This window comes from Rattus norvegicus, chromosome 13 (genome assembly GCF_036323735.1).
Source record: "Rattus norvegicus strain BN/NHsdMcwi chromosome 13, GRCr8, whole genome shotgun sequence".
In the NCBI taxonomy this organism is placed as follows: Eukaryota; Metazoa; Chordata; class Mammalia; order Rodentia; family Muridae; genus Rattus; species Rattus norvegicus.
In genome coordinates, this window is record NC_086031.1 from 78,596,468 (window position 1) to 78,621,192 (window position 24,725).

The window sequence follows — 24,725 nt, forward strand, 5'->3', positions numbered from 1 at the left end:
AACACAGGAATCCAATGAAAAGAAATCCTCAAATGACAACTGCTTATCAGATCAGGCATAAAACTGTTCGTACTGCAAGAGAAATTACAGGCTGGAGTTGAGCCAATAGACAGTGTAAGCCAAGAATCTAGGACACATTGGTAAAATTCCAAAAAAGACATGTTTAGCTCATGTCACCAGAAATAAAATATGGTTGAAAGCTCAAGGTAAAATACACAATGGTTCAAACACGCTTTTATTATGAGATGAAGCAAACTAAAATATGGCATAATTTTAAGTAGAAGGAGTCAAAGGAAGAATAGTATTTAGCCTTGCCTAGGAACATTGACTTTTCTTTAGATGACTGCAAGGATTGTGACAGTAAAGTGGGGCGTGACTTGACTCTAACATCAACAATTGCGTGAGTGTACACAGGCTCCAAGGCAATGGGAACGGCTGACCCACTCCCCTCACTGCCCTAGGTAGGGTCTTATATAAAATGTTTGTAGACTCAACAGATATATACAATTCAGGCATCACCACTTCAACATTATGATTGTTCCAAATTCTTCTAGAATCCTCGAAATGCCAAACTAGAATATCCCATTTCAGAAGGTCTTTTCTTCTCAGGATTGAATGCTGTGGTAGGATTATGGGTGGGCCACAGCCCAATGCTCAATAACTCAATCTCTCTCTCTCTCTCTCTCTCTCTCTCTCTCTCTCTCTCTCTCTCTCTCTCCCCTTCCCCCCTCCCCCCCTCCCCTCCTCTCCTCTCCTCTCCTCTTCTCTTTCACTGTTACACATATGGAGATCAGAGGACAACCTGCAGGAGTCAGTTCTTCATTCCAACACGTGGGTCCCGGGCATCGTACTCTGGTCACAGGGTTTGGCAACTACTACCCTTACTCACCTACCTAACCATCTCGCTGACCCCTCTCAATGTTTTTGATCCATGTCAAACAGCAAATTCACCACAGTTAGCATCAAATCCTTAAGTTACTGAGTCGGTAGGGAATATTAAGTGCCTTAATCTAGAAATGGGCACGGTTCATTACACCAGAAACATTTTGGTTTCAAGTCAGTACAGAGCTCAGTGGGTTTCAGCTTCACCAGGTGGGCTTTTATGGTTCGAGGATTGAGCTCTCATTTTCACCTACCTGACAGATGCATTTCTCTAAGAAAGATATATGAGGTGTCATGACCAAACCCAAGTTCTGCTCCTAACAACTCCTGAGGTGTTCATGTTGGCCTAAGTGATGTCTTCTTACTGTGGAAATTCATAAATTTTGTCACAAAATTGCAATGTCTCTATAAATTTTGAGATGGTTTACAATAGAGACTAGGTCAAAAATGGCACCTATTTCTTCACCCGTATTACCTGTAATTGGCAGATCTATATACAGGTAAGAAATATATCTCATTGACAATGTAAGATAAATGTTACATGTACCTTCTATAGAAGAAAGAAGCAAGGTTGGATCCCAGTTCTGTGTGAATACAATACCCCGTTGCTTTGTTATCTTACATTTTGACCTGAAATTGCTTTCCTTCATTTCGTCAAATATAAAAATGCCCTTTCAGCATTTCACTACAAAAGCAACAAGAATTTTAAATTTTTAAATGTATTTAATTAATTCTTTGAGAATTCCATACACTATATTTTGATGATTTTTTTAATCGTTCAATGAATCATGTGTTAATGTCAGTCACATGGCTAAAATCAATCATAACCAAGAGCTGTATGTTGAATTCACTGTGGAAATTCTAAGTTTTATTGAAAATGTTTTCAGCAACTCTCTCTTTTAACCATGTCAGTGAATAGGTAGCCACTGCTCTTTACGTCTCCTCAAAGTTATTCTTCTAGAAGTGATTCCTGACAGAAGGGAAATGACACCTATCGGGTCTCTTTATGTGCCTGGAATTATCCTAGGAATTTTATAGTATTTCTTTTAATCCTGTAAAAATTGACTCTTAATATTTAAGAAGACTAGAATGAGTAATCATTTCTCATGAGTACTGAAAGGATGGGACTTAGTAGAACAGTTTCACTTAGCAAAAAGACATATCTCAGCGAGCCTAGAGACAAGCCCACTTGAACACAGCTTTTGCGTTAAGCAAGCTTTGGTCCTCCTGTGAAATAACCCAGACCATTTCTAAATAATGATGTGCAAGAGATACAGACTCCAAATCAAACCATTGACATCCACTCGCTCTCATGTATTGAAAAATGTGGGTGTGCTGAAACATTACTGATCATTAATTTATGTCAGTGTCTCCAACTGGGCTATGTACAGGTCCCTTGAAACAAACTAGAGACTTACACTAACTTTTTTTTTAATACTAGCTCCTGTTTGTTCATAAACAGCCATTTTTAGAAAACTCTTCGACCCAAATCTCCAAATGAACTGCAGGCTCGTATCACTGTTATTTAAACCTACTCAGTGGCCCGCCATTTGCATCCCCACAGAAAGTCAATTTCCTTCATAGGGAATGCTTTCTATTACTGTCAAACTGAAATATATATATATGGAAATTTCACATCACTGCTCACTTTAGTTGAGCGTCTGTTCACCTTGGTGGGTAGGATATGTAACAGCTCCAAAGGAGCCTGGGATACTCACGCCTGGACTTTAACCCTGCCCTGCCACACACCACCAACCCCATTAGCAAATCGCCTAACTCCTGTGCCTACTTCCACAAATATGTTATGGAAAATAGGAAGAATACACCAAATAGGATGTTGTAGCAATAGACTGAGGCCTCTAAATCTATGTATGAAATGCTGAGAGTAGAAAGCTCGTCTGTCCTTTTCCTGAAGTTTCTTAAGGTTCGGCATTGCTTCATCTTCCTTTGAATACCTCAGTCCTTTATGTCTCATACATCGCTGAAGCTAGTCAGGGATCCTGGAGGGAAGGTTTCCATGACACAGCTTATGACATAGTGAGTGGAATAAGACTGGGTGCCTTACACAGAAGTTTGGAGCATCTGGGGGAAGGGAAGAAGGACTCAAAGCCTGTTTAGCCACCATTCTTTCCATAATTACCCTAAACAACTGGCTCTCTGTGCAGACCCTACAGGAAGGGTCCCCTAACTTATTTTTAAATGGGTTCTACTTTCATTTTTATGAAGTCTTAAAGTCATTAAGGACAAGAGAAGCCAAACACTAAAAACACTGCTGTGGGGCCGGGAGGCAGCATCCCAGCTGCCTGTTTTATTTCCAGCCTAAAAGGCATAATATCCACTACAGCCTGAAAACTTGCACACATTAAGTTTATCATCTTTGGTAATTCCTGTTCTCAGAAAAATGTTAAGTGGTGACGTTAGAGGGGCCTGGCGCAGGGGAAGCAAGAAAACCTAACACCCACTGAAAACTGATGGCTTTTGCATGTACACTGCACGTGATTCTTCTCATTCCCTGTTACTGTTTTGGAGAAAATGATGCTCAGAGGCCTTTAACTTGGAAAAAGAAAGATCACTTCTCTAGTTTGACTAGTCTAAGACCATAACAGTTATTCAGTTGTAATTATGGGACTGCCTCTTTCCCTGAATTTGACTGGCTTGATCAGAAAGAATGGTCTGTTGTAACCATCTCTAAAAAGCAATGGGCTTTCCTCCTAACAGAAGCACTTAATGACTATATTTACATGAACGTCACACATAATCTTATATTTATTGGCAATAAGTTATAAACACATGTAATGCATGTCATTTTGGGCTAATATATTTAGAGCTATCAGACAGGCTACATCTTTATCCACATCTTTTTTTTTTCTTTGTCTTGGTGAATAGTGTTATCTGGCTGATGGAGACTGTATCAGCCTAGATTCCTGTATTGTTCTAAGCAATAAAACATGGGTGGTGCAACCAATGACAACTCAGGGTTTATTTGTTACTGCAGCAGAGCCTAACCTATACTAGCTAATATCAACCTCCGTTACTGTTGTCACAAAGGTATTGTGGATACAACTACCTTACTGATTCTCAGAGAAAACTCACGCCCAAGCTGAATTATCAGAGTAGAGGTAAGGAGTGTTCATTTGTGAAGGGTTGAGTAATGATAAATCTGACTTTGACCTGGAGTAAACTGATTTTATTCCAGTTGCACTCATTAAGGGAACCCTCCCAGCCTCTCAGAAGCTACTGGTAAGGCAAGAGCAGAGACTGAAAGAAGGACCCAAACCCTAAACCTAAGCAGAAACGCCATGCATTTCCCTTCATTTTACCTTGGGCTTCCATGGACTATTTTATGTAAAATATCAGTTTTTGCAAATTATTAATCAACCATTCACACAATCATAAAGGAGAGAAAAAATGGGTAAAATAAAAACGCCTTAAAATAAAAGTGATTGCATTAGATTAAGAAAAGATAGCCAAGCGGTGGTGCGTGCCTTTTGTCCCAGCATGTGGGAGTTAAAGGCAGGCAGATCTCTGTGAGTTCAAGACCAGCCTGCTGAACAGAGAGAGAGGAGTTCTAGGACAGCCAGGGATACATAGAGAAATTCTGTCTCAAAAAGAAAAAAAAAAAACAAAACAAAACAAAAAACAAAAGCAAAACAAAAAACTAAGACCAAATGTAACTGGTAGACGACTTATTTCAAACTAATTCGCATCTGATTTTGATCAGAGATTGTTTCATTCCTCACCGATTTACAGCTGCATTCAGAGACGAGTCCTTTTTTTCTGTCTGCCGACCATTTCAAAGTCCGTCATTTGTCCACTAGTGAATCTTCTCTCAGCTACTCTAATAAATAGCTTTCTCCAGTCTAAACCACACTGTGTTGCTGACGACTGTTACTGAACTGAACCCAGAAGACTGTCCCCCAGAAATCAGTGATTCGCCCATGTCTGCAGGCACCAGGCCTTCATAGCCTTCCAAATGATCAGCCCAATTTTTCTCTTAGGATGACGGAGACACATTTATCATCATGGGAGGAGACTTCAGCTCTGAATTTTCTTTTTTCCACTTCCAAAATAAAATTGTAGGGAGGACATAGGGAAATGAGAGTGATATTTACCCATCCTGTAGCTGGAAGTATCAAAATTATAGATGAGAAGTACTTTTATATGAGAGCTATATAAATATTAGATGGACGAATATTTTCATATGAAAGCTATATAAATATAAGGTGGACGTTCCTATAGGACTAGAATTTTTAAAAAAACTCTCAGAAGTAAATTTATAAAATAAGACTTTGATGGCTGCTAACATCCAGATTCTTGAATGTAACAGTAAGAACTGTGTAGTTCTTTCCACAGCAGGGAACTGGGGCCAAAGCAAGTACACAATGGGGCTTTCAGCCAACCTTAAGCAAACAGACCAAGGCTGCGAAACAGCATTATTGTTTTCACTGGAAGAAAATATAAATCAAAGAGGCAGGAAGGGGGCACTTCACGGTTTAATCGTAAGTTGTTTTCTCTTTGGTGCTGGTTAGAGGGTACTGAAGCTTGCTACCTTCACACAGGTTGAAGAAGCATGCGACAAGTGTCCCTGATAAGCTCTCTTGTCCCATTTCCCTGAAACTAGGGGCAAAATCAAAATGAAGGCAGACTACTGGATACCCCTTGATAGCAAGAATGCAAACTATGATCAGCTTTTTCAGTTCTCTGGTAATACTTGTGACGTAGGCCAGAACAGACTATACACACACACACACACACACACACACACACACACGCACGCACACACACACGCACGCACACACGCACGCACGCATACACCTTCATTACTACATGTACACATACATGCATGCCCCAAGCATATTTTGATCCCTCGTCATGCAATTTCTGTTTTCAATTTTTTGCTTAACACACCATGAATAGTCTCAACTCTAAGTTACCTAACTTTCAAATTTGAGCAAGTAGAAAACGCAACCTTGACGACTCAAGAATTGAGTTTCTCTAAACCTCCTAGTCCCTCAGCTTACACCTCGAGCAGCGAGTCTCTATGCCTGTGGGGCCAGGAAAACCCTGAAATAGAGTTCAGCCTTGCCAGGCAGCACTCGGTCTTTCCCTCTCCATAAAAGAATGCCATTGAAGCATTTTACCCATGGACACTGGGCTGGGTCCTCCTTAGCTGAAAAGCCCCCTTATCTCCAAGCCATCCATAACTTCATTCAACCCATCCAGTTCCTTTGTCCCTCATATAGCAGCTCTGAGTTACTTACCCAGGGGAATTTTTTCCAGCAGGTAGAGGTAGCTCTGAAAGAAGTCATTGCGAATGGCTTTGTGAAGGATAAAAGACATGCTATGACGACAGAGTTCATCGTCGGTCTTCTGCCAGCGGGATCTAAAGGCAAAATGGGCTCCCAGGTGGGCCATGGTGAAGTGGGGAATAGTAATTATTCCTGCAGAGAACGGAAGCTTGTCTGGCTGCTCCTTTGAATTAGTCTTCTCTTCCTCAAAGAACTTGAGCCTGTCATTTTAAACCAGTCCCAGGTCCCATCTATATCAGGACAGGCTGTCATGCGTTGTAAGGGGGAGGGGTAGCAGACGTGGGGAGGTCAGGCTCTTGGCACATCCACCCACCGTCTGATTGCGTGCGCGACACCACTCCAAGCCAGCAGGTGCTAAAAGCAAACATGGAAACAGACTGAGTTGAGATCCTGCTCCATCCAGGGAAAAGCACGCTTCCCTCCCTTACGGGCTGCTTCAAACAGGCTCAGGCTCTGCCCGCTAACACCCTGAATACTTGCTTTAATTTGATTCTGAAATTGGAACAGTCTGATTTCCATTTCAAAGAGTTGTGAATATTTTGCAGGAGGTCCTGTTCCCTGATTTCCATTGCTCCTGGAACACTGAATCCTCAAATTACAAGGGCCCTTCAAAGCCCTCCTAGTCGCTCAGGTTCCTTTCATCAGGACAAGTTGTTTTTCCCCTCAAATCATTTTATGAAGGTGGATATGTGTTTTCAGTGTTTGAGGGTCTTCCAGAGGAGCAACCATTTGAAAGCCTGTTTTTGAAATGAAATGCCCTCCTCTATCAGCAAGTTCCTCCACTTCGCTTGTGCTTGTGCTGAGCCTATCCATTCAAGTCTGTTATTCCTTGATCTACTGTGAATATGATTTCCCCCTTAAGCACACTCGTGTTACGCATTATCCTCTGTCTCTCCAACTCATTTCTCTGCTTTTTCCATGATGCTTCGAGTTCTAGGGGCCAACCTTACTGACTCTATCAGAGACCCCATTACCTCTGATTCAGCCAATAGACAGTGCTGTAGGAGACAGAAATAATAAAGTCAAGGCCCTCATTCAATGTCCTGGCACCAGCACTCCCTGGAGACACCACAAGGCCACTATATGCTTTAAGAAAAATATGGCTTCTCATGCAAACACCCTCTCCTAGTCCGCCTCTCTCCTCCTTTGCTTTACTGCTTCATACTTAGGGATGGAGGTGTGTCAGGCTGTGGTAAGGTCTACTCCTTGCAATTTCTTTACACTCACCATTATCTTCATAAATCATTCCTTTTAAAAATCATCTCATAATCCATCAAACCTATGATTGGAACCTGTTCTTTGCAGGGAGCATATGTTCCAAACACACACACACACACACACACACACACACACACACACACACTATGTATATATGAACTTCATTGGCACACATATTGACATATACATATCATATTTATAAACTTTATTATTCATTGTTTATAGTACATTACACTATTGCCCCTATACCTGTGCTCCCATTGACCAAAAGAACCATTACAGCTTCTGAGATGACTTCTGACTCAGTTCAGGGTGTTATAACATTACATAGAGCAGGTGGCTTAAACAACAAACATTTCTTTCTCATAGTTCTAGAGGCAGGAAAATACAAGATCAAGGTGCCAGCGCACGCTGTACCTAATGGAAATTCTGTTCTTGGATGGTTCTCTTCTTATCACATGGTTACTAGGAAGCAGAGCATGTAACCAAGCCTTTATTTCACGTCTTAACAGGACACTACAGTCACTCAGAAGGACCTAACTTTGTCTGCTGATTACTGTCTTGTATCTCCAAACTGCTTCACCTCGAGGTTTAGCATGAGAGTTTCAAGGGGACACAAGCACATCACCTGTAATTTCACCCTCACTTACTTGTGCTTGTTATTCCTGCCTTCCTGTCACTCCCTCTCCTTGACTGTAGAGCTGGCTCAGCTCTAAAGACAACTCCATGCCAAAAGTCATGGATGTCACTTTTAAGATGAGGTCGTTAGATGACTGTCTTGCACATCTTATTTCCCTGATGAAAGCCACAGCCTACTGCTTCCTTACACAGAGGACTACCTATCAAGGGAATGAAGACCTCAAGCAACCCAGGAGGAACTGAATTCACGAGTGAACATGGAAAGAAAGCATTTCCTAATCAGAAGTTTCATCATAACCTGATGGGAAACCCCAAGCCACTTAAGCCGCTCTGGTTTTTTTTTTTTTTTTTTTTTTATAAATCTACAGTAATGCACTTGTTTTTAAAGTAGCTGAACTGTAGGAAAATGTATTACAATGTACCCAAGAGTAATTTACCCATTGCCCATGTAATGTGGTGAAATTGAACCACAGATTCTGAAGTTTGCTTTGCATCCTAATCCATTTTCTTTCACCTTCCTATATTCCCTTTCCCCACTGTCCAGAGCAGAAGGTAAAACCATTAAATTTGGTTGCATTGTTCCCATCCCTGGCTTCAGGATTTGCTGAGGATGTACCTTGTTACCAGCTTTTCTTTTCCACAGTTTGCCTTTCAGAAGCGGGTACTTCTCGCAGGCGTGGGCCTATTGAGGGATAGCATTCCAGTGGCTGGATGTAGTTTTCATAAGGGTCCAGTCACGCTGCCTATCTTTGTTTGTGCCAGCTATGGTTTCCTGTGCCGACAAATGGAATCCTGTCTACTGAAAACATAACCACGAATAATTTTGACTCACTAAGTTTTCATTAGGATGTGAACATGTCTAACTTTTTGATGTCGCAACAATATATTGACATTTACAACATTCGTTCATTGTACAATGGAGGTTCAGATACCTGATAAGATTTTAAAGCAGATTGACAATTTTTTGTTGGTCCAAACTCATAGTCTACCTGTGGATCACATGATGCACATGCGTGAAAAAAAACAAATCAAAACAGAGAAACTTCAAAGGGGACCATTTTATAATGCACAATAAAAGAATTTTTCAAGATGTATTTTAATTGTGTGTGTCCTTGTACATGTGCATATACATATAGGTATGTGCATATGCAAGTACAGGTGCCCACAGGTTCCAGCATAGCCTGTCAAATCTCCTAGAGCTAGACTTACAGCTTTGAGCTACCTGATTTGGGTGCTGAGGTTTGAACTCATGTCTTCTTCAAGTATGTGTTCTTTTTTTAACATTTATTTATTTATTTTATGTATGTGAGTACACTGTAGCTGTCTTCAGACACACCAGAAGAGGGCATCGGATCTCATTACAGATGGTTGTGAGCCACCATGTGGTTGCTGGGATTTGAACTCAGGACCTCTGGAAGAGCAGTCAGTGCTCTTAACCACTGAGCCCCCTCTCCAGCCCCAAGTATGTGTTCTTAACTGCTGGGCCATTTAGCTAACCCCCAAAAATTGTATTTACTGGGGTCAAACAGATATGGATGAGTTGAAAATTCTTCCCCTGACTTACATCTAAGGTAACCTTAGCAAATTAATTTCTTAGTCTTTCTGAGTCTTCCTCTTCTGTAATACAAAGATGATGATAATATTGTATGTTATATATGATGCAGGTACTAGATGAGTATTCCATATAAAACATGAGAGTGCATAGCACACATGTTCAATAACTTGCTAACCATTATCATTATAATCATTGGCATAAAGTTAATAATGAGTCTCCAAAGCACATGGTCTATCTGGCTATACTTAGGTTATAGTCAAGAAATTCACCATATACATTCTGAGATGGTGAGGTATACTCAATGCGGTTAAAAACTGAAGAGAAATCCAAATGAAATCAACTGTGGGAGTTTGTTCATGTGTCCTTTGGATCACTCAGTTGTTAGAAAACTCGGGAGAAAATTAGAGAGTCTGCCTACCCATGTGGATGTGAACACACACACACACACACACACACACACAGAGAGAGAGAGAGAGAGAGAGACAGACAGACAGACAGACAGACAGACAGACAGACAGACAGACAGACACACAAAATGCATGTGTGAATTTTTGTAATTCAATTGTGGGTTCTTAAGTATGAACTTTGCCTATGACATGTTGTATCACAATAAATTGTGCTCATTGGGCCAATGAGTACACACACTCTTCTCCTTTGTCAAGTGTGTTTGTCAGTATCTCTAGCAAGATGCTCACTCTTTTTTTTTTTATTAACTTGAGTATTTCTTATTTACATTTCGAGTGTTATTCCCTTTCCCGGTTTCCGGGCAAACATCCCCCTAATCCCTCCCCCTCCCCCCATTGCTGCCCTCCCCGCAACAATCTAGTTCACTGGGGGTTCAGTCTTAGCAGGACCCAGGGCTTCCCCTTTCACTGGTGATCTTACTAGGATATTCATTGCTACCTATGAGGTCAGAGTCCAGGGTCAGTCCATGTATAGTCTTTAGGTAGTGGCTTAGTCCCTGGAAGCTCTGGTTGCTTGGCATTGTTGTACATATGGGGTCTCGAGCCCCTTCAAGCTCTTCCAGTTCTTTCTCTGATTCCTTCAACGGGGGTCCTATTCTCAGTTCAGTGGTCTGCTGCTGGCATTCACCTCTGTATTTGCTGTATTCTGGCTGTGTCTCTCAGGAGCGATCTACATCTGGCTCCTGTCCGTCTGCACTTCTTTGCTTCATCCATCTTGTCTAATTGGGTGGCTGTATATGTATGGGCCACATGTGGGGCAGGCTCTGAATGGGTGTTCCTTCTGTGTCTGTTTTAATCTTTGCCTCTCTATTCCCTGCCAAGGGTATTCTTGTTCCCCTTTTAAAGAAGGAGTGAAGCATTCACATTTTGATCTTCCGTCTTCAGTTTCATTTGTTCTAGGCATCTAGGGTAATTCAAGCATTTGGGCTAATAGCCACTTATCAATGAGTGCATACCATGTGTGTTTTTCTGTGATTGGGTTACCTCACTCAGGATGATATTTTCCAGTTCCAACCATTTGCCTACGAATTTCATAAAGTCATTGTTTTTGATAGCTGAGTAATATTCCATTGTGTAGATGTACCACATTTTCTGTATCCATTCCTCTGTTGAAGGGCATCTGGGTTCTTTCCAGCTTCTGGCTATTATAAATAAAGCTGCGATGAACATAGTGGAGCACGTGTCTTTTTTATATGTTGGGGCATCTTTTGGGTATATGCCCAAGAGAGGTATAGCTGGATCCTCAGGCAGTTCAATGTCCAATTTTCTGAGGAACCTCCAGACTGATTTCCAGAATGTATCAGAAGATGCTCACTCTTAGCCCTTAGTAAGATGCTAAGTCTTCAGAGAGAACTAATAAACTCCAGCTACTCAAATTGCTTTCTTAACAATTCATCGTGGCAAGTTTTTTCAGGGTTTACAAAACCAATTGTTCACTATGAATTATATACTTTTTAATATCTGGACAAGGATTGGTAAGTGTATAATATCTTTATATTTCAGACCTACAATTTCTGAATGGGATGAAAGACTGATTGGTTGATACAAAATGCCTTTGTCAACTTAGTTTGCCTCTATGGCTCACATTAGATGCTGTGACTGTCCGCCAGCTTCCAGCTCAGTGGATTTGCTTCATTACAGTGATTGTTTTTGTCTTACGGCTGAAATACTCTATTTGTTGCCACCCCCACACCATTCTTTGCTACATTCTTATCTAATGAGTGAGGTTATGACATATACCTCAAGTCTACCACAGGCATATAATTACCACGAGAGAAGAAAACAGTGACATAGAAGAAAGAAATATAATTTCAGCAAGAGAAGGAAGGTGAGTTCATCCATTTGACTTTCCTCTCTCTTACGGGGGGAGGAGGTTGAGGGGAGTACTCCTGGAAGGGGCAACTAGAAGAAAAGTCAGAGAATAAATATATTTGCATCCCTTTGACTTCTTTTTGATGTCTAATTACTCTGGCTAGGACTTTAATTATTATATTGAATAGGTAGGGAGAGAGTGGGCAGCCTTGTCTACTCCCTGATTTTAGTGGGATTGCTTCAAGTTTCTCTCCATTTAGTTTGATGTTGGCTACTGGTTTGCTGTATATGGCTTTTACTATGTTTATGTACGGGCCCTGAATTCCTGATCTTTCCAAGACTTTTATCATGAAGGGGTGTTGAATTTTGTCAAATGCTTTCTCGTCATCTAATGAGATGATCATGTGGGTCTTTTTTCCCTTTGAGTTTGTTTATATAGTGGATTACGTTGATGGATTTACATATACTGAACCATCCCTGGATGAAGCCTATTTGATCATGATGGATGATTGTGTTAATGTGTTCTTGGATTCGGTTTGCAAGAATTTTATTGAGTATTTTTGCGTTGATATGAGGGAAATTGGTCTGAAGTTCCCTTTCTTTGTAAGGTCTTTGTGTGTTTTAGGTATAAGCTTAATTGTGGCTTCAAAAAACAAATTGGGTAGTGTTTCTTCTGTTTCTAGTTTGTGGAACAGTTTGAAGAGTATTGGTATTAGGTCTTCTTTGAAGGTCTGATAGAATTCTGCACTAAACCCATGTGGTCCTGGGAGGTTTTTTTGGTTGGGAGAGTTTAATGACTGCTTCTATTTCTTTAGGAGTAATGGGACTGTTTAGATGGTTTATCTGATGCTGATTTAACTTTGGTACCTGGTACCTGTCTATAAAATTGTCCATTTTATCCAGATTTTCCAGTTCTGTTGAGTACAGGCTTTTGTAGTAGGATCTGATAATTTTTTAATTTCCTCAGATTCTGTTATTATGTCTCCCTTTTCATTTCTGATTTTGTTAATTTGGATACTCTGTGCCCTCTGGTTAGTCTGGCCAAGGGTTTATCTATCTTGTTGATTTTTTCAAAGAAACAGCTCCTGGTTTTATTGATTCTTTGTATAGTTCTTTTTGTTTCTACTTGGTTATTTCAGCCCTGAGTTTGATTATTTCCTTCCATATATTCCTCTTGGGTATATTTACTTCTTTTTTTCTAGAGCATTCAGGTATACTATCAAGCTGTTAGTTTCTTTATGGAGGCACTCAGAGCTATGAGTTTTCCTCTTAGCACTGCTTTCATTGTATCCCATAGGTCTGGGTATGTTGTGCCTTCATTTTCATTAAAGTCTAAAAAGTCTTTAATTTCTTTCTTTATTTCTTCCTTGACCAAGGCTCATACCTAAACATAGTAAAAGCAATATTCAGCAAACCAGTAGCCAACATCAAACTAAATGGAGAGAAACTTGAAGCAATCACACTAAAATCAGGGAGTAGATAAGGCTGCCCACTCTCTCCCTAATTATTCAATATAGTACTCTAAGTCCTAGCCACAGGAATCAGACAACAAAAGGAGGTCAAAGGGATACAGATTGGAAAAGAAGAAGTCAAAATATCACTATTTGCAGATGATATAAAAGTATACTTAAGTGACCCCAAAAGTTCCACCAGAGAACTTCTACAGCTGATAAACAACTTCAGCAAAGTGGCTGGATATAAAATTAACTCAAACAAATCAGTAGCCTTCCTCTACTCAAAGGATAAACAGGCTGAGAAAGAAATTAGGGAAATGAAACCCTTCACAATAGTCACAAAACATAAAATACCTTGTTGTGACTCTAACCAAGCAAGTGAAAGATTTGTATGATAAGAACTTCAAGTCTCTGAAGAAAGAAATCAAAGAAGATCTCAGAAAATAGAAAGATCTCCCATGCCCATGGATTGGCAGAATTAATATAGTAAAAATGGCCACCTTTCCAAAGCAATCTACAGATCCAATGCAATCTCCATCAAAATTCCAACTCAAGGGTTTGGGGATTTAGCTCAGTGGTAGAGCGCTTGCCTAGGAGGCGCAAGGCCTTGGGTTCGGTCCCCAGCTCCGAAAAAAAGAACAACAACAAAAAAAAACCTCAATTCTTTATAGAGTTACAAAAAGCAATTTGTAAATTTATTTGGAATAACAAAAAACCCAGGATAAGAAAAACTATTCTCAACAATAAAAGAATTTCCGGGAGAATCACAGTCCCTAACCTCCAGTTGTATTACAGAGCAATCGTGATAAAAAAAAAAAAACTGCATGGCTTTGGTACAGAGACAGGCAGGTAGATCAAAGAAATAGAATTGAAGACCCAGAAATGATCCCACCTATGGTCACTTGATCTTTGACAAAAGAGCTAAAACCATCCAATGGGAAAAAAAAGACAGCATTTTCAGTAAATGTGCTGGTTCAAATGTAGGTCAATCACTAAAAGAATGCAAATCGACCCACTCTTATCTCCTTGTACAAAGCTCAAGACCAAGTGGATCAAGGACCTCCACATAAAACCAGATACACTGAGCTAATAGAAGAGAAAGTAGGGAAGAGCTTTGAACACATGGGCACAGGAGAAAATTTCCTGAACAGAACACCAATGACTTATGATCTAAGATCAAGAATTGACAAATGGGACCTCATAAAATTCCAAGACTTCTGTAAGGTGAAGGACACTGTCATTAGGACAAAACAGCAACCAACCTATTGGGAAGAGATCTTTACCCATCCTACATCTGATAGAAGGCTAATATTTAATATATACAAAAAAAGACCTTAAGAAGTTAAACTTCAGAGAACCAAATAATCCTATTTAAAAGTGGGGTACAGAGCAAAACAAAAAAATTTCAACTGAGGAATATCAAATGACCGAGAAGTACCTAAAGAAGTGTTTAGCATCCTTAGTCATCTGGAAAATGCGAATCAAAACAGCTCTGAGATTCCACCTCACACCAGTCAGAATGGCAAAGATCAAAAACTCAGGTGACAGCAAATGCTGGTGAGGATTTGAAGAAAGAGGGACACTCCTCCATTTTTGGTGGGATTGAAAGCTGGTATAATGACTCTGAAAATTAGTCTGGCAGGTCCTCAGAAAATTAGACATAGTATTGCCTGAGGACCCAGCTATACCACTCCTGGGTATAACAGGATATAAAAGATGCTCCAATATATAACAAAGACACATGCTCCACTATGTTCATAGCAGCCTTATTTATAATAGTCAGAAGCTGGAAAGAACCCAGAATGGATACATAAAATGTTGTACATCTACACAATGGAGTACTACTCAGTTATTAAAAATAATGACTTCATGAAATTTGTAGGCAAATGGATGGGACTAGAAAATATCATCCTGAGTGAGGTAACCCAACCACAAAAAACACACATGGTGTGTACTCACTAATAAGTGGGTATTTGTCCTAAAGCTTGGAATACCCAAGACACAATTCACAAACCACATGGAGCTCAAGAAGAAAGAAGACCAAAGTGTAGATGCTTTAGAAAGGGGGGACATAAATACTCACAGGAGAAAATATGGAGACAAATGTGGAGCAGAGGCTGAAGAAAAGGCCATTCAGAGACTGCTCTACCTTGGGGATCCATCCCACATACAGATACCAAACCCAGAGTGCATGCTGACAGGAACCTGATATAGCTGTCTCCTGAGAGGCTCTGGCAGAGCCTGACAAATACAGAGAGGCAGATGCTCGCTGCCAACCATTGAACTGAGAATGGGGTCCCCAATGGAGGAGTTAGAGAAGGACTGAAATAGCTGAAGTGGTTTGCAACCACATAAGAACAACAATATCAACCTACCAGACCTCCCCCCCAGCCCCCAGAGCTCCCAGGGACTAAATCACCATCCATAGAGAACACAGGGATGGACCTATGGTTCCATCCACAAATGCAGCAGAGGATGGCCTTGTTGGGCATCAATGGGAGAAGAGGCCTTTGGTCCTGTCAAGGCTTGATGCCTCACTGTAGGGGAATGCCAGGGCAGGGAGGTGGGAGGGGATGGGTGGGTTGGTGAGGAAGTGCCCTCACAGAAACACAGGGAGGAGAGAATGGGATAGCAGGTTTCTGGAGGGGAAACCAGGAAATGGAGTAACATTTAAAATGTAAATAAAAATCCAATAAATGAAAAAATCTGGGAAAAAAAGAATTTTTTAAATCTAAATAAGGATTTTTAATAAATAATGCAGACCAGCCACTTGGCCTCTGTATCTACTCTCAAGTTAAAAAAAAACTGTCTGGATCTATAAATGGCTCAGGGATCTTAAGTGAAAATACTCAAGTCCAGTGGCTAACTACTTGTCTTCTGTATATAAAAACCTCTACCGCTGCCCATATATTTAGGTGAATCTCAAAACCATGGTGTTACATGAACTACAATTTGCAAAGATATGATGTTTGTTAGTTATTAAGCGTATAAACTTAAAACATCTGAAAGTACAATGGTTTATCAATTTTAATTAATTATTTAATTAAATTAACTTATCTACTGCCAAGCTGAGGATTGGACACCCTGCCTCATACGAGCTAGATTTCTGACTAACCCACACCTCTCAGCCCAAGCAGTATGGCTTTAAGAGGAAAGCAAACGCATGATAGAAATACTGATGGACCCGGCAATCAAGGCCGAGGATCTGCCAGGGACAAATGCTGGGGTGCTTGTCTAGCACTAGTGATGCTTAAGCCTGCAGCTCAGTTGTAAGCACAATATATATTATTCTGTTTATTTGTCTCCTACACGAAGGTAATTGTTTTATTAAATGGTCACACAAATAAAGGCAGATGGCCACAAAACACAGTCCTCATAGCTTCGAGAGCAGTGATTTCTAAATAAAACACTCTGAAACCAGGTCAGGAGAAAGTTTAGAGGTTCCCACTGCCCATTCAACCAGAGCGGATCTGCCTATCAGAGATAGAGGGTGGCTTTAGAGAGAGCCACCCTAACGCTTCTGGTGAAGGAATTTTCATCTATGCTATTACGGAAGCAGCAGCTCAGCTGTCCTTAAGCAGGACAAGGACAAAACGGAGATGTGATGCTGCAGAACCTTGACTGTAGCCATGAGTAGAAAGTTTCAATGCTGTGTGATAGGGTAAGCCAGCTGTGGCATCAGCCATGACTCTCCCCCTACCATGCCTTGGGCTGGATGTCTAAGCCTGGACTTGATTCAGATCAATTACTTAAAAACCAGGCCCTAGTAGTTCACAGGGAAGCCTAAAAGCTCAAAAGCTGAGAACTGTAGTGCAAGCATATCATCCCAGCACTGAGGGAACTGTGGCAGGAAAGTGGTTGCAAATTTGAGCTCACCCTGGGCCACATAGAATGTTCCAGGCCAACCAGGGCAACTTTGTAAAACCATGACTCAAAAACATAACTAAGTTAAAAATAATCAAAAGAGGTTGATTCTTTTGGAATCCATGTGTGGGGATGTGTCTTGAACAAAGTATCCATTACAGCTATAAATAATTAACAGTAATATAAATATTAATGATCTCTAAGCTACTATGCACTGTCAGTTGGTAATACCTGTAAGCTTAAACCAAAAATTAACTCTCCATGTAAAACCAATTAGGAACTCGGCATTGTAAATGAAATATGTAACATGCAGGCCCTCTTCTGGTCTCCCATCTTCACCATCTACTACTGTCTCCGTTAGTGATCCTTAGTGCAGAAAGCTGTAGGACTCAGGGCTTGTCCTAGATAACTTTACTTGTGACTTGTCACAGCTTGGAGTCACTGAGAATGAAGGGTAAATTGAAGAATTTCCTGGATGGGATGGCCTATAAATGTGTCCGTGGAGGATAGTGTTTATTGTTAGTCAATGCAGAAGGGCCCAGCTCACTGTGGGCAGCACCATTCCCTAAGCTGTATAAGAAAGCTAGCTGAGCACGGGTCTATGAGCAAGCCAGCATTCCTCCTTAGATTCAGCTGTATTTCCTTAGCTGTGAGTTCCTTGGTCAGAGTTATTGCTCCATAGAATACCAAGTAGGCCTCCTATAAGCTCCTGCTTAAGTTCTTGCTTTGACCTCTCTTCATGATGAGCTGAAATCTAGAAGCTGAAATAAACCCTTTCCCATTCTGGGTTCCTCTTCACCATGGTGAGTGAAACTAGTCGTTGGCTCTCCAGGGTGGCAAGCTCACTTCTTTAAACCTGCCCCAGATAAAGATTGCTCCAGAAATCATTCAATACACGTAAGGAAACTGAAGATTTCTTGAGAAGCCTATGTTTAGGTACAATCAGTATAATGCATGGACTTACTTTTTCCTCTGTAGAACTCTTTTTTATAAGAGTTATGAGCCTCTCTCATATTCCTCATACTATTCAGATGCTGCATGAAAAAAATCAAATGCTATTTTCCTGATGAGGCCATGGTATCAATCTACTGACTCTGCCATTTTAATAGCAAATGCTTTTAGTCATAATGCATGTTTAATGGTTCAAATGTTTCCAAGACATCAATAACATTCCCACTATACAGGTGCAAAAAATGAAGCTTAGGTGTGTGAAGTGGACAGCTTATTGTCACACCTCAAAGAAACTATGGTGTCAAAAGCATAATTTTTCTAGTTTTCTTTCAAAGCCTCTGCTTCCAAAGTCTTTCAATGCTAGAATGGAAAGTGTTTAAGTTCTACAGTTAAGTTGAAGTCGGTGGATGGAGGTAGAGGTTGGTGATAGGATTTGGTGAGGTGTGGTCTGGTCTCTAGTACTGAGAGGGTAAAAGCAAGAGGGGAGAGAAAGGATGAAAAAATTAGGGTGTGGAACAAGATGGTAGCTAAGAAACAAGACCATTTCCTCAAGGACAACACACCCAGTTAAACACACACACACACACACACACACACACATATATACCTCCACACAAGCTAAGGAAATCAGATTAGAGACCACAATAATTGTCTAGCAAATTTTAGCAAAACAAGCAAACATATTGAAGAATGCATGAAGAAAAGGATAATTAGCAGTCACTCCTCAACCAATTCTAAGCAGCACAGACTCCTTCCACCTTCTCAGGGGAAAGAGAAATAAGGCCATGACCCAAGCTTAAAATCTAGAACCGAATCCAAGAGCACATCAAAACAATCATCCACCATGATCAAGTAGGCTTCATCCCAGGCATGCAGGGATGGTTTAATATACGGAAAACCATCATCGTGATCCATCATATAAACAAACTGAAAGAACAGAACCACATGATCATTTCATTAGATGCTGAGAAAGCATTTGACAAAATTCAACACCCCTTCATGATAAAAGTCCTGGAAAGAATAGGAATTCAAAGCCCATACCTGAACATAGTAAAAGCCACATACAGCAAACCAGTTGCTAACATTAAACTAAATGGAGAGAAACTTGAAGCAATCCCACTAAAATCAGGGACTAAACAAGGCTGCCCACTCTCTCCCTACTTATTCAATATAGTTCTTGAAGTTCTACCCAGAGCAATCAGATAACAAAAGGAAATCAAGGGGATTCAGATTGGTAAAGAAGAAGTCAAAATATCACTATTTGCAGATGATATGATAGTATATTTAAGTGATCCCAAAAGTTCCACCAGAGAACTACTAAAGCTGATAAACAACTTCAACAAAGTGACTGGGTATAAAATTAACTCAAATAAATCAGTTGCCTTCCTCTACACAAAAGAGAAACAAGCCGAGAAAGAAATTAGGGAAACACCTTCATAATAGACCCAAACAATATAAAGTACCACGGTGTGACTTTAACCAAGCAAGTAAAAGATCTGTACAATAAGAACTTCAAGACTCTGAAGAAAGAAATTGAAGAAGACCTCAGAAGATGGAAAGATCTCCCATGCTCATGGATTGGCAGGATTAATATAGTAAAAATGGCCATTTACCAAAAGCGATCTACAGATTCAATGCAATCCCCATCAAAATACCAATCCAATTCTTCAAAGAGTTAGACAGAACAATTTGCAAATTCATCCGGAATAACAAAAAACCCAGGATAGCTAAAACTATCCTCAACAATAAAAGGACTTCAGGGGGAATCACTATCCCTAAACTCAAGCAGTATTACAGAGCAATAGTGATAAAAACTGCGTGGTATTGGTACAGAGACAGACAGATAGACCAACGGAACAGAATTGAAGACCCAGAAATGAACCCACACACCTATGGGCACTTGATTTTTGACAAAGGAGCCAAAACCATCAAATGGAAAAAAGACAGCATTTTCAGCAAATGGTGCTGGTTCAACTGGAGGTCAACATGTAGAAGAATGCAGATCGATCCATGCTTATCACCCTGTACAAAGCTTAAGTCCAAGTGGGTCAAGGACCTCGACATCAAACCAGATACACTCAAACTAATAGATGAAAAATTAGGGAAGCATCTGGAACACATGGGCACTGGAAAAAATTTCCTGAACAAAACACCAATGGCTTATGCTCTAAGATCAAGAATCGACAAATGGGATCTCATAAAACTGCAAAGCTTCTGTAAGGCAAAGGACACTGTGGTTAGGACAAAACGGCAACCAACAGATTGGGAAAAGATCTCTACCAATCCTACAACAGATAGAGGCCTTATATCCAAAATATACAAAGAACTCAAGAAGTTAGACTGCAGGGAGACAAATAACCCTATTAAAAAATGGGGTTCAGAGCTAAACAAAGAATTCACAGCTGAGGAATGCCGAATGGCTGAGAAACACCTAAAGAAATGTTCAACATCTTTAGTCATAAGGGAAATGCAAATCAAAACAACCCTGAGATTTCACCTCACACCAGTCAGAATGGCTAAGATCAAAAACTCAGATGACAGCAGATGCTGGCGAGGATGCGGAGAAAGAGGAACACTCCTCCATTGTTGGAGGGATTGCAGACTGGTAAAACCATTCTGGAAATCAGTCTGGAGGTTCCTCAGAAAATTGGACATTGAACTGCCTGAGGATCCAGCTATACCTCTCTTGGGCATATACCCAAAAGATGCCCCAACATATAAAAAAGACACGTGCTCCACTATGTTCATAGCAGTTTTATTTATAATAGCCAGAAGCTTGAAAGAACCCAGATGCCCTTCAACAGAGGAATGGATACATAAAATGTGGTACATCTACACAATGGAATATTACACAGCTATCAAAAACAATGACTTTATGAAATTCATAGACAAATGGTTGGAACTGGAAAATATCATCCTGAGTGAGGTAACCCAATCACAGAAAAACACACATGGTATGCACTCATTGATAAGTGGCTATTAGTCCAAATGGTTGAATTACCCTAGATGCCTAGAACACATGAAACTCAAGACGGATGATCAAAATGTGAATGCTTCACTCCTTCTTTAAAAGGGGAACAAGAATACCCGTGGCAGGGAATAGAGAGGCAAAGATTAAAACAGACACAGAAGGAACACCCATTCAGAGCCTGCCCCACATGTGGCCCATACATATACAGCCATCCAATTAGACAAGACAGATGAAGCAAAGAAGTGCAGGTCGACAGGAGCCGGATGTACATCGCTCCTGAGAGACACAGCCAGAATACAGCAAATACAGAGGCGAATGCCAGCAGCAAACCACTGAACGAGCTTGAAGGAGCTCGAGACCCCATATGTACAACAATGCCAAGAAACCAGAGCTTCCAGGGACTAAGCCACTACCTAAAGACTATACATGGACTGACCCTGGACTCTGACCTCATAGGTAGCAATGAATATCCTAGCAAGAGCACCAGTGGAAGGGGAAGCCCCGGGTCCTGCTAAGACTGAACCCCCAGTGAACTAGATTGTTGGGGGGAGGGCGGCAATGGGGGGAGGGTGGGAGGGGAACACCCACAAAGAAGGGGAAGGGGAGGGATTAGGGGGATGTTTGCCCGGAAACCGGGAAAGGGAATAACACTCGAAATGTATATAAGAAATACTCGACCCACTGATCCCGGCCCGCAGCAGCTATCTGCTCCCAGACCCCGAGAGAGAGAGACCCAACCGCCTGGTCAGGTGGGCACTCCTGAGGCTGCAGAGCGGAAGAGACCACCAACACTGCTCACCCCTGCCCACATCCCTGGCCCAAGAGGAAACTGTATAAGGCCTCTGGGCTCCCGTGGGGGAGGGCCCAGGAGCGGCAGGACCCCTGCCTGAGACACCGCTGGAACCTGAAGGAAACAGACCGGATAAACAGTTCTCTGCACCCAAATCCCGTGGGAGGGAGAGCTAAACCTTCAGAGAGGCAGACAAGCCTGGGAAACCAGAAGAGACTGCTCTCTGCACACACATCTCGGACGCCAGAGGAAAAAGCCAAAGACCATCTGGAACCCTGGTGCACTGAAGCTCCCGGAAGGGGCGGCACAGGTCTTCCTGGTTGCTGCCGCTGCAGAGAGCCCGTGGGCAGCACCCCACGAGCGAACTTGAGCCTCGGGACCACAGGTAAGACCAAATTTTCTGCTGCAAGAAAGCTGCCTGGCGAACTCAAGACACAGGCCCACAGGAACAGCTGAAGACCTGTAGAGAGGAAAAACTACACGCCCGAAAGCAGAACACTCTGTCCCCATAACTGACTGGAAGAGAGGAAAACAGGTCTACAGCACTCCTGACACACAGGCTTATAGGACAGTCTAGCCACTGTCAGAAATAGCAGAACAAAGTAACACTAGAGATAATCTGATGGCAAGAGGCAAGCGCAGGAACCCAAGCAACAGAAACCAAGACTAAATGGCACCATCGGAGCCCAATTCTCCCATCAAAACAAACATGGAATATCCAAACACACCAGAAAAGCAAGATCTAGTTTCAAAATCATTTTTGATCATGATGCTGGAGGACTTCAAGAAAGACGTGAAGAACTCCCTTAGAGAACAAGTAGAAGCCTACAGAGAGGAATCGCAAAAATGCCTGAAAGAATTCCAGGAAAACAAAAATAAACAAGTAGAAGCCCATAGAGAGGAGACACAAAAATCCCTGAAAGAATTCCAGGAAAACATAAATAAACAAGTAGAAGCCCATAGAGAGGAGACGCAAAAATCCCTGAAAGAATTCCAGGAAAACACAATCAAACAGTTGAAGGAATTAAAAATGGAAATAGAAGCAATCAAGAAAGAACACATGGAAACAACCCTGGATATAGAAAACCAAAAGAAGAGACAAGGAGCTGTAGATACAAGCTTCACCAACAGAATACAAGAGATGGAAGAGAGAATCTCAGGAGCAGAAGATTCCATAGAAATCATTGACTCAACTGTCAAAGATAATGTAAAGCAGAAAAAGCTACTGGTCCAAAACATACAGGAAATCCAGGACTCAATGAGAAGATCAAACCTAAGGATAATAGGTATAGAAGAGAGTGAAGACTCCCAGCTCAAAGGACCAGTAAATATCTTCAACAAAATCATAGAAGAAAACTTCCCTAACCTAAAAAAAAAGATACCCATAGGCATACAAGAAGCCTACAGAACTCCAAATAGATTGGACCAGAAAAGAAACACCTCCCGTCACATAATTGTCAAAACACCAAACGCACAAAATAAAGAAAGAATATTAAAAGCAGTAAGGGAAAAAGGTCAAGTAGCATATAAAGGCAGACCTATCAGAATCACACCAGACTTTTCGCCAGAAACTATGAAGGCCAGAAGATCCTGGACTGATGTCATACAGACCCTAAGAGAACACAAATGCCAGCCCAGGTTACTGTATCCAGCAAAACTCTCAATTAACATTGATGGAGAAACCAAGATATTCCATGACAAAACCAAATTTACACAATATCTTTCTACAAATCCAGCACTACAAAGGATAATAAATGGTAAAGCCCAACATAAGGAAGCAAGCTATACCCTAGAAGCAAGAAACTAATCGTCTTGGCAACAAAACAAAGAGAATGAAAGCACACAAACATAACCTCACATCCAAATATGAATATAACGGGAAGCAATAATCACTATTCCTTAATATCTCTCAATATCAATGGCTTCAACTCCCCAATAAAAAGACATAGATTAACAAACTGGATACGCAACGAAGACCCTGCATTCTGCTGCCTACAGGAAACACACCTCAGAGACAAAGACAGACACTACCTCAGAGTGAAAGGCTGGAAAACAACTTTCCAAGCAAATGGTCAGAAGGAGCAAGCTGGAGTAGCCATTCTAATATCAAATAAAATCAATTTCCAACTAAAAGTCATCAAAAAAGATAAGGAAGGACACTTCATATTCATCAAAGGAAAAATCCACCAAGATGAACTCTCAATCCTAAATATCTATGCCCCAAATACAAGGGCACCTACATACGTAAAAGAAACCTTGCTAAAGCTCAAAACACACATTGCACCTCACACAATAATAGTGGGAGATTTCAACACCGCACTCTCGTCAATGGACAGATCATGGAAACAGAAATTAAACAGTGATGTCGACAGACTAAGAGAAGTCATGAGCCAAATGGACTTAACGGATATTTATAGAACATTCTATCCTAAAGCAAAAGGATATACCTTCTTCTCAGCTCCTCATGGTACTTTCTCCAAAATTGACCATATAATTGGTCAAAAAAACGGGCCTCAACAGGTACAGAAAGATAGAAATAATCCCATGCGTGCTTTCGGACCACCACGGCCTAAAACTGGTCTTCAATAACAATAAGGGAAGAATGCCCACATATACGTGGAAATTGAACAATGCTCTACTCAATGATAACCAGGTCAAGGAAGAAATAAAGAAAGAAATTAAAAACTTTTTAGAATTTAATGAAAATGAAGGTACAACATACCCAAACTTATGGGACACAATGAAAGCTGTGCTAAGAGGAAAACTCATAGCGCTGAGTGCCTGCAGAAAGAAACAGGAAAGAGCAAATGTCAGCA

General features: G+C 41.0%; 1 protein-coding gene across 3 annotated transcripts in view; it reads right to left on the reverse strand.

The window, feature by feature from the left end:
* The window catches only part of Ntmt2 (N-terminal Xaa-Pro-Lys N-methyltransferase 2), a 41,482-nt gene that overhangs the window by 10,805 nt on the left and 5,952 nt on the right, over window positions 1–24,725 (reverse strand). Inside the window, exon 1 of one of the 3 annotated variants that reach the window (XM_039090487.2) lies at window positions 6,144–6,719. In XM_039090487.2, coding sequence (XP_038946415.1) covers window positions 6,144–6,297 — 154 coding nt within the window. In that variant the 5' untranslated portion in view covers window positions 6,298–6,719. Of the gene's footprint in view, window positions 1–6,143; window positions 6,720–24,725 lie in introns of those variants that run through there. The other 2 variants (XM_039090488.2, NM_001376860.1) reach the window with 2 other exon arrangements.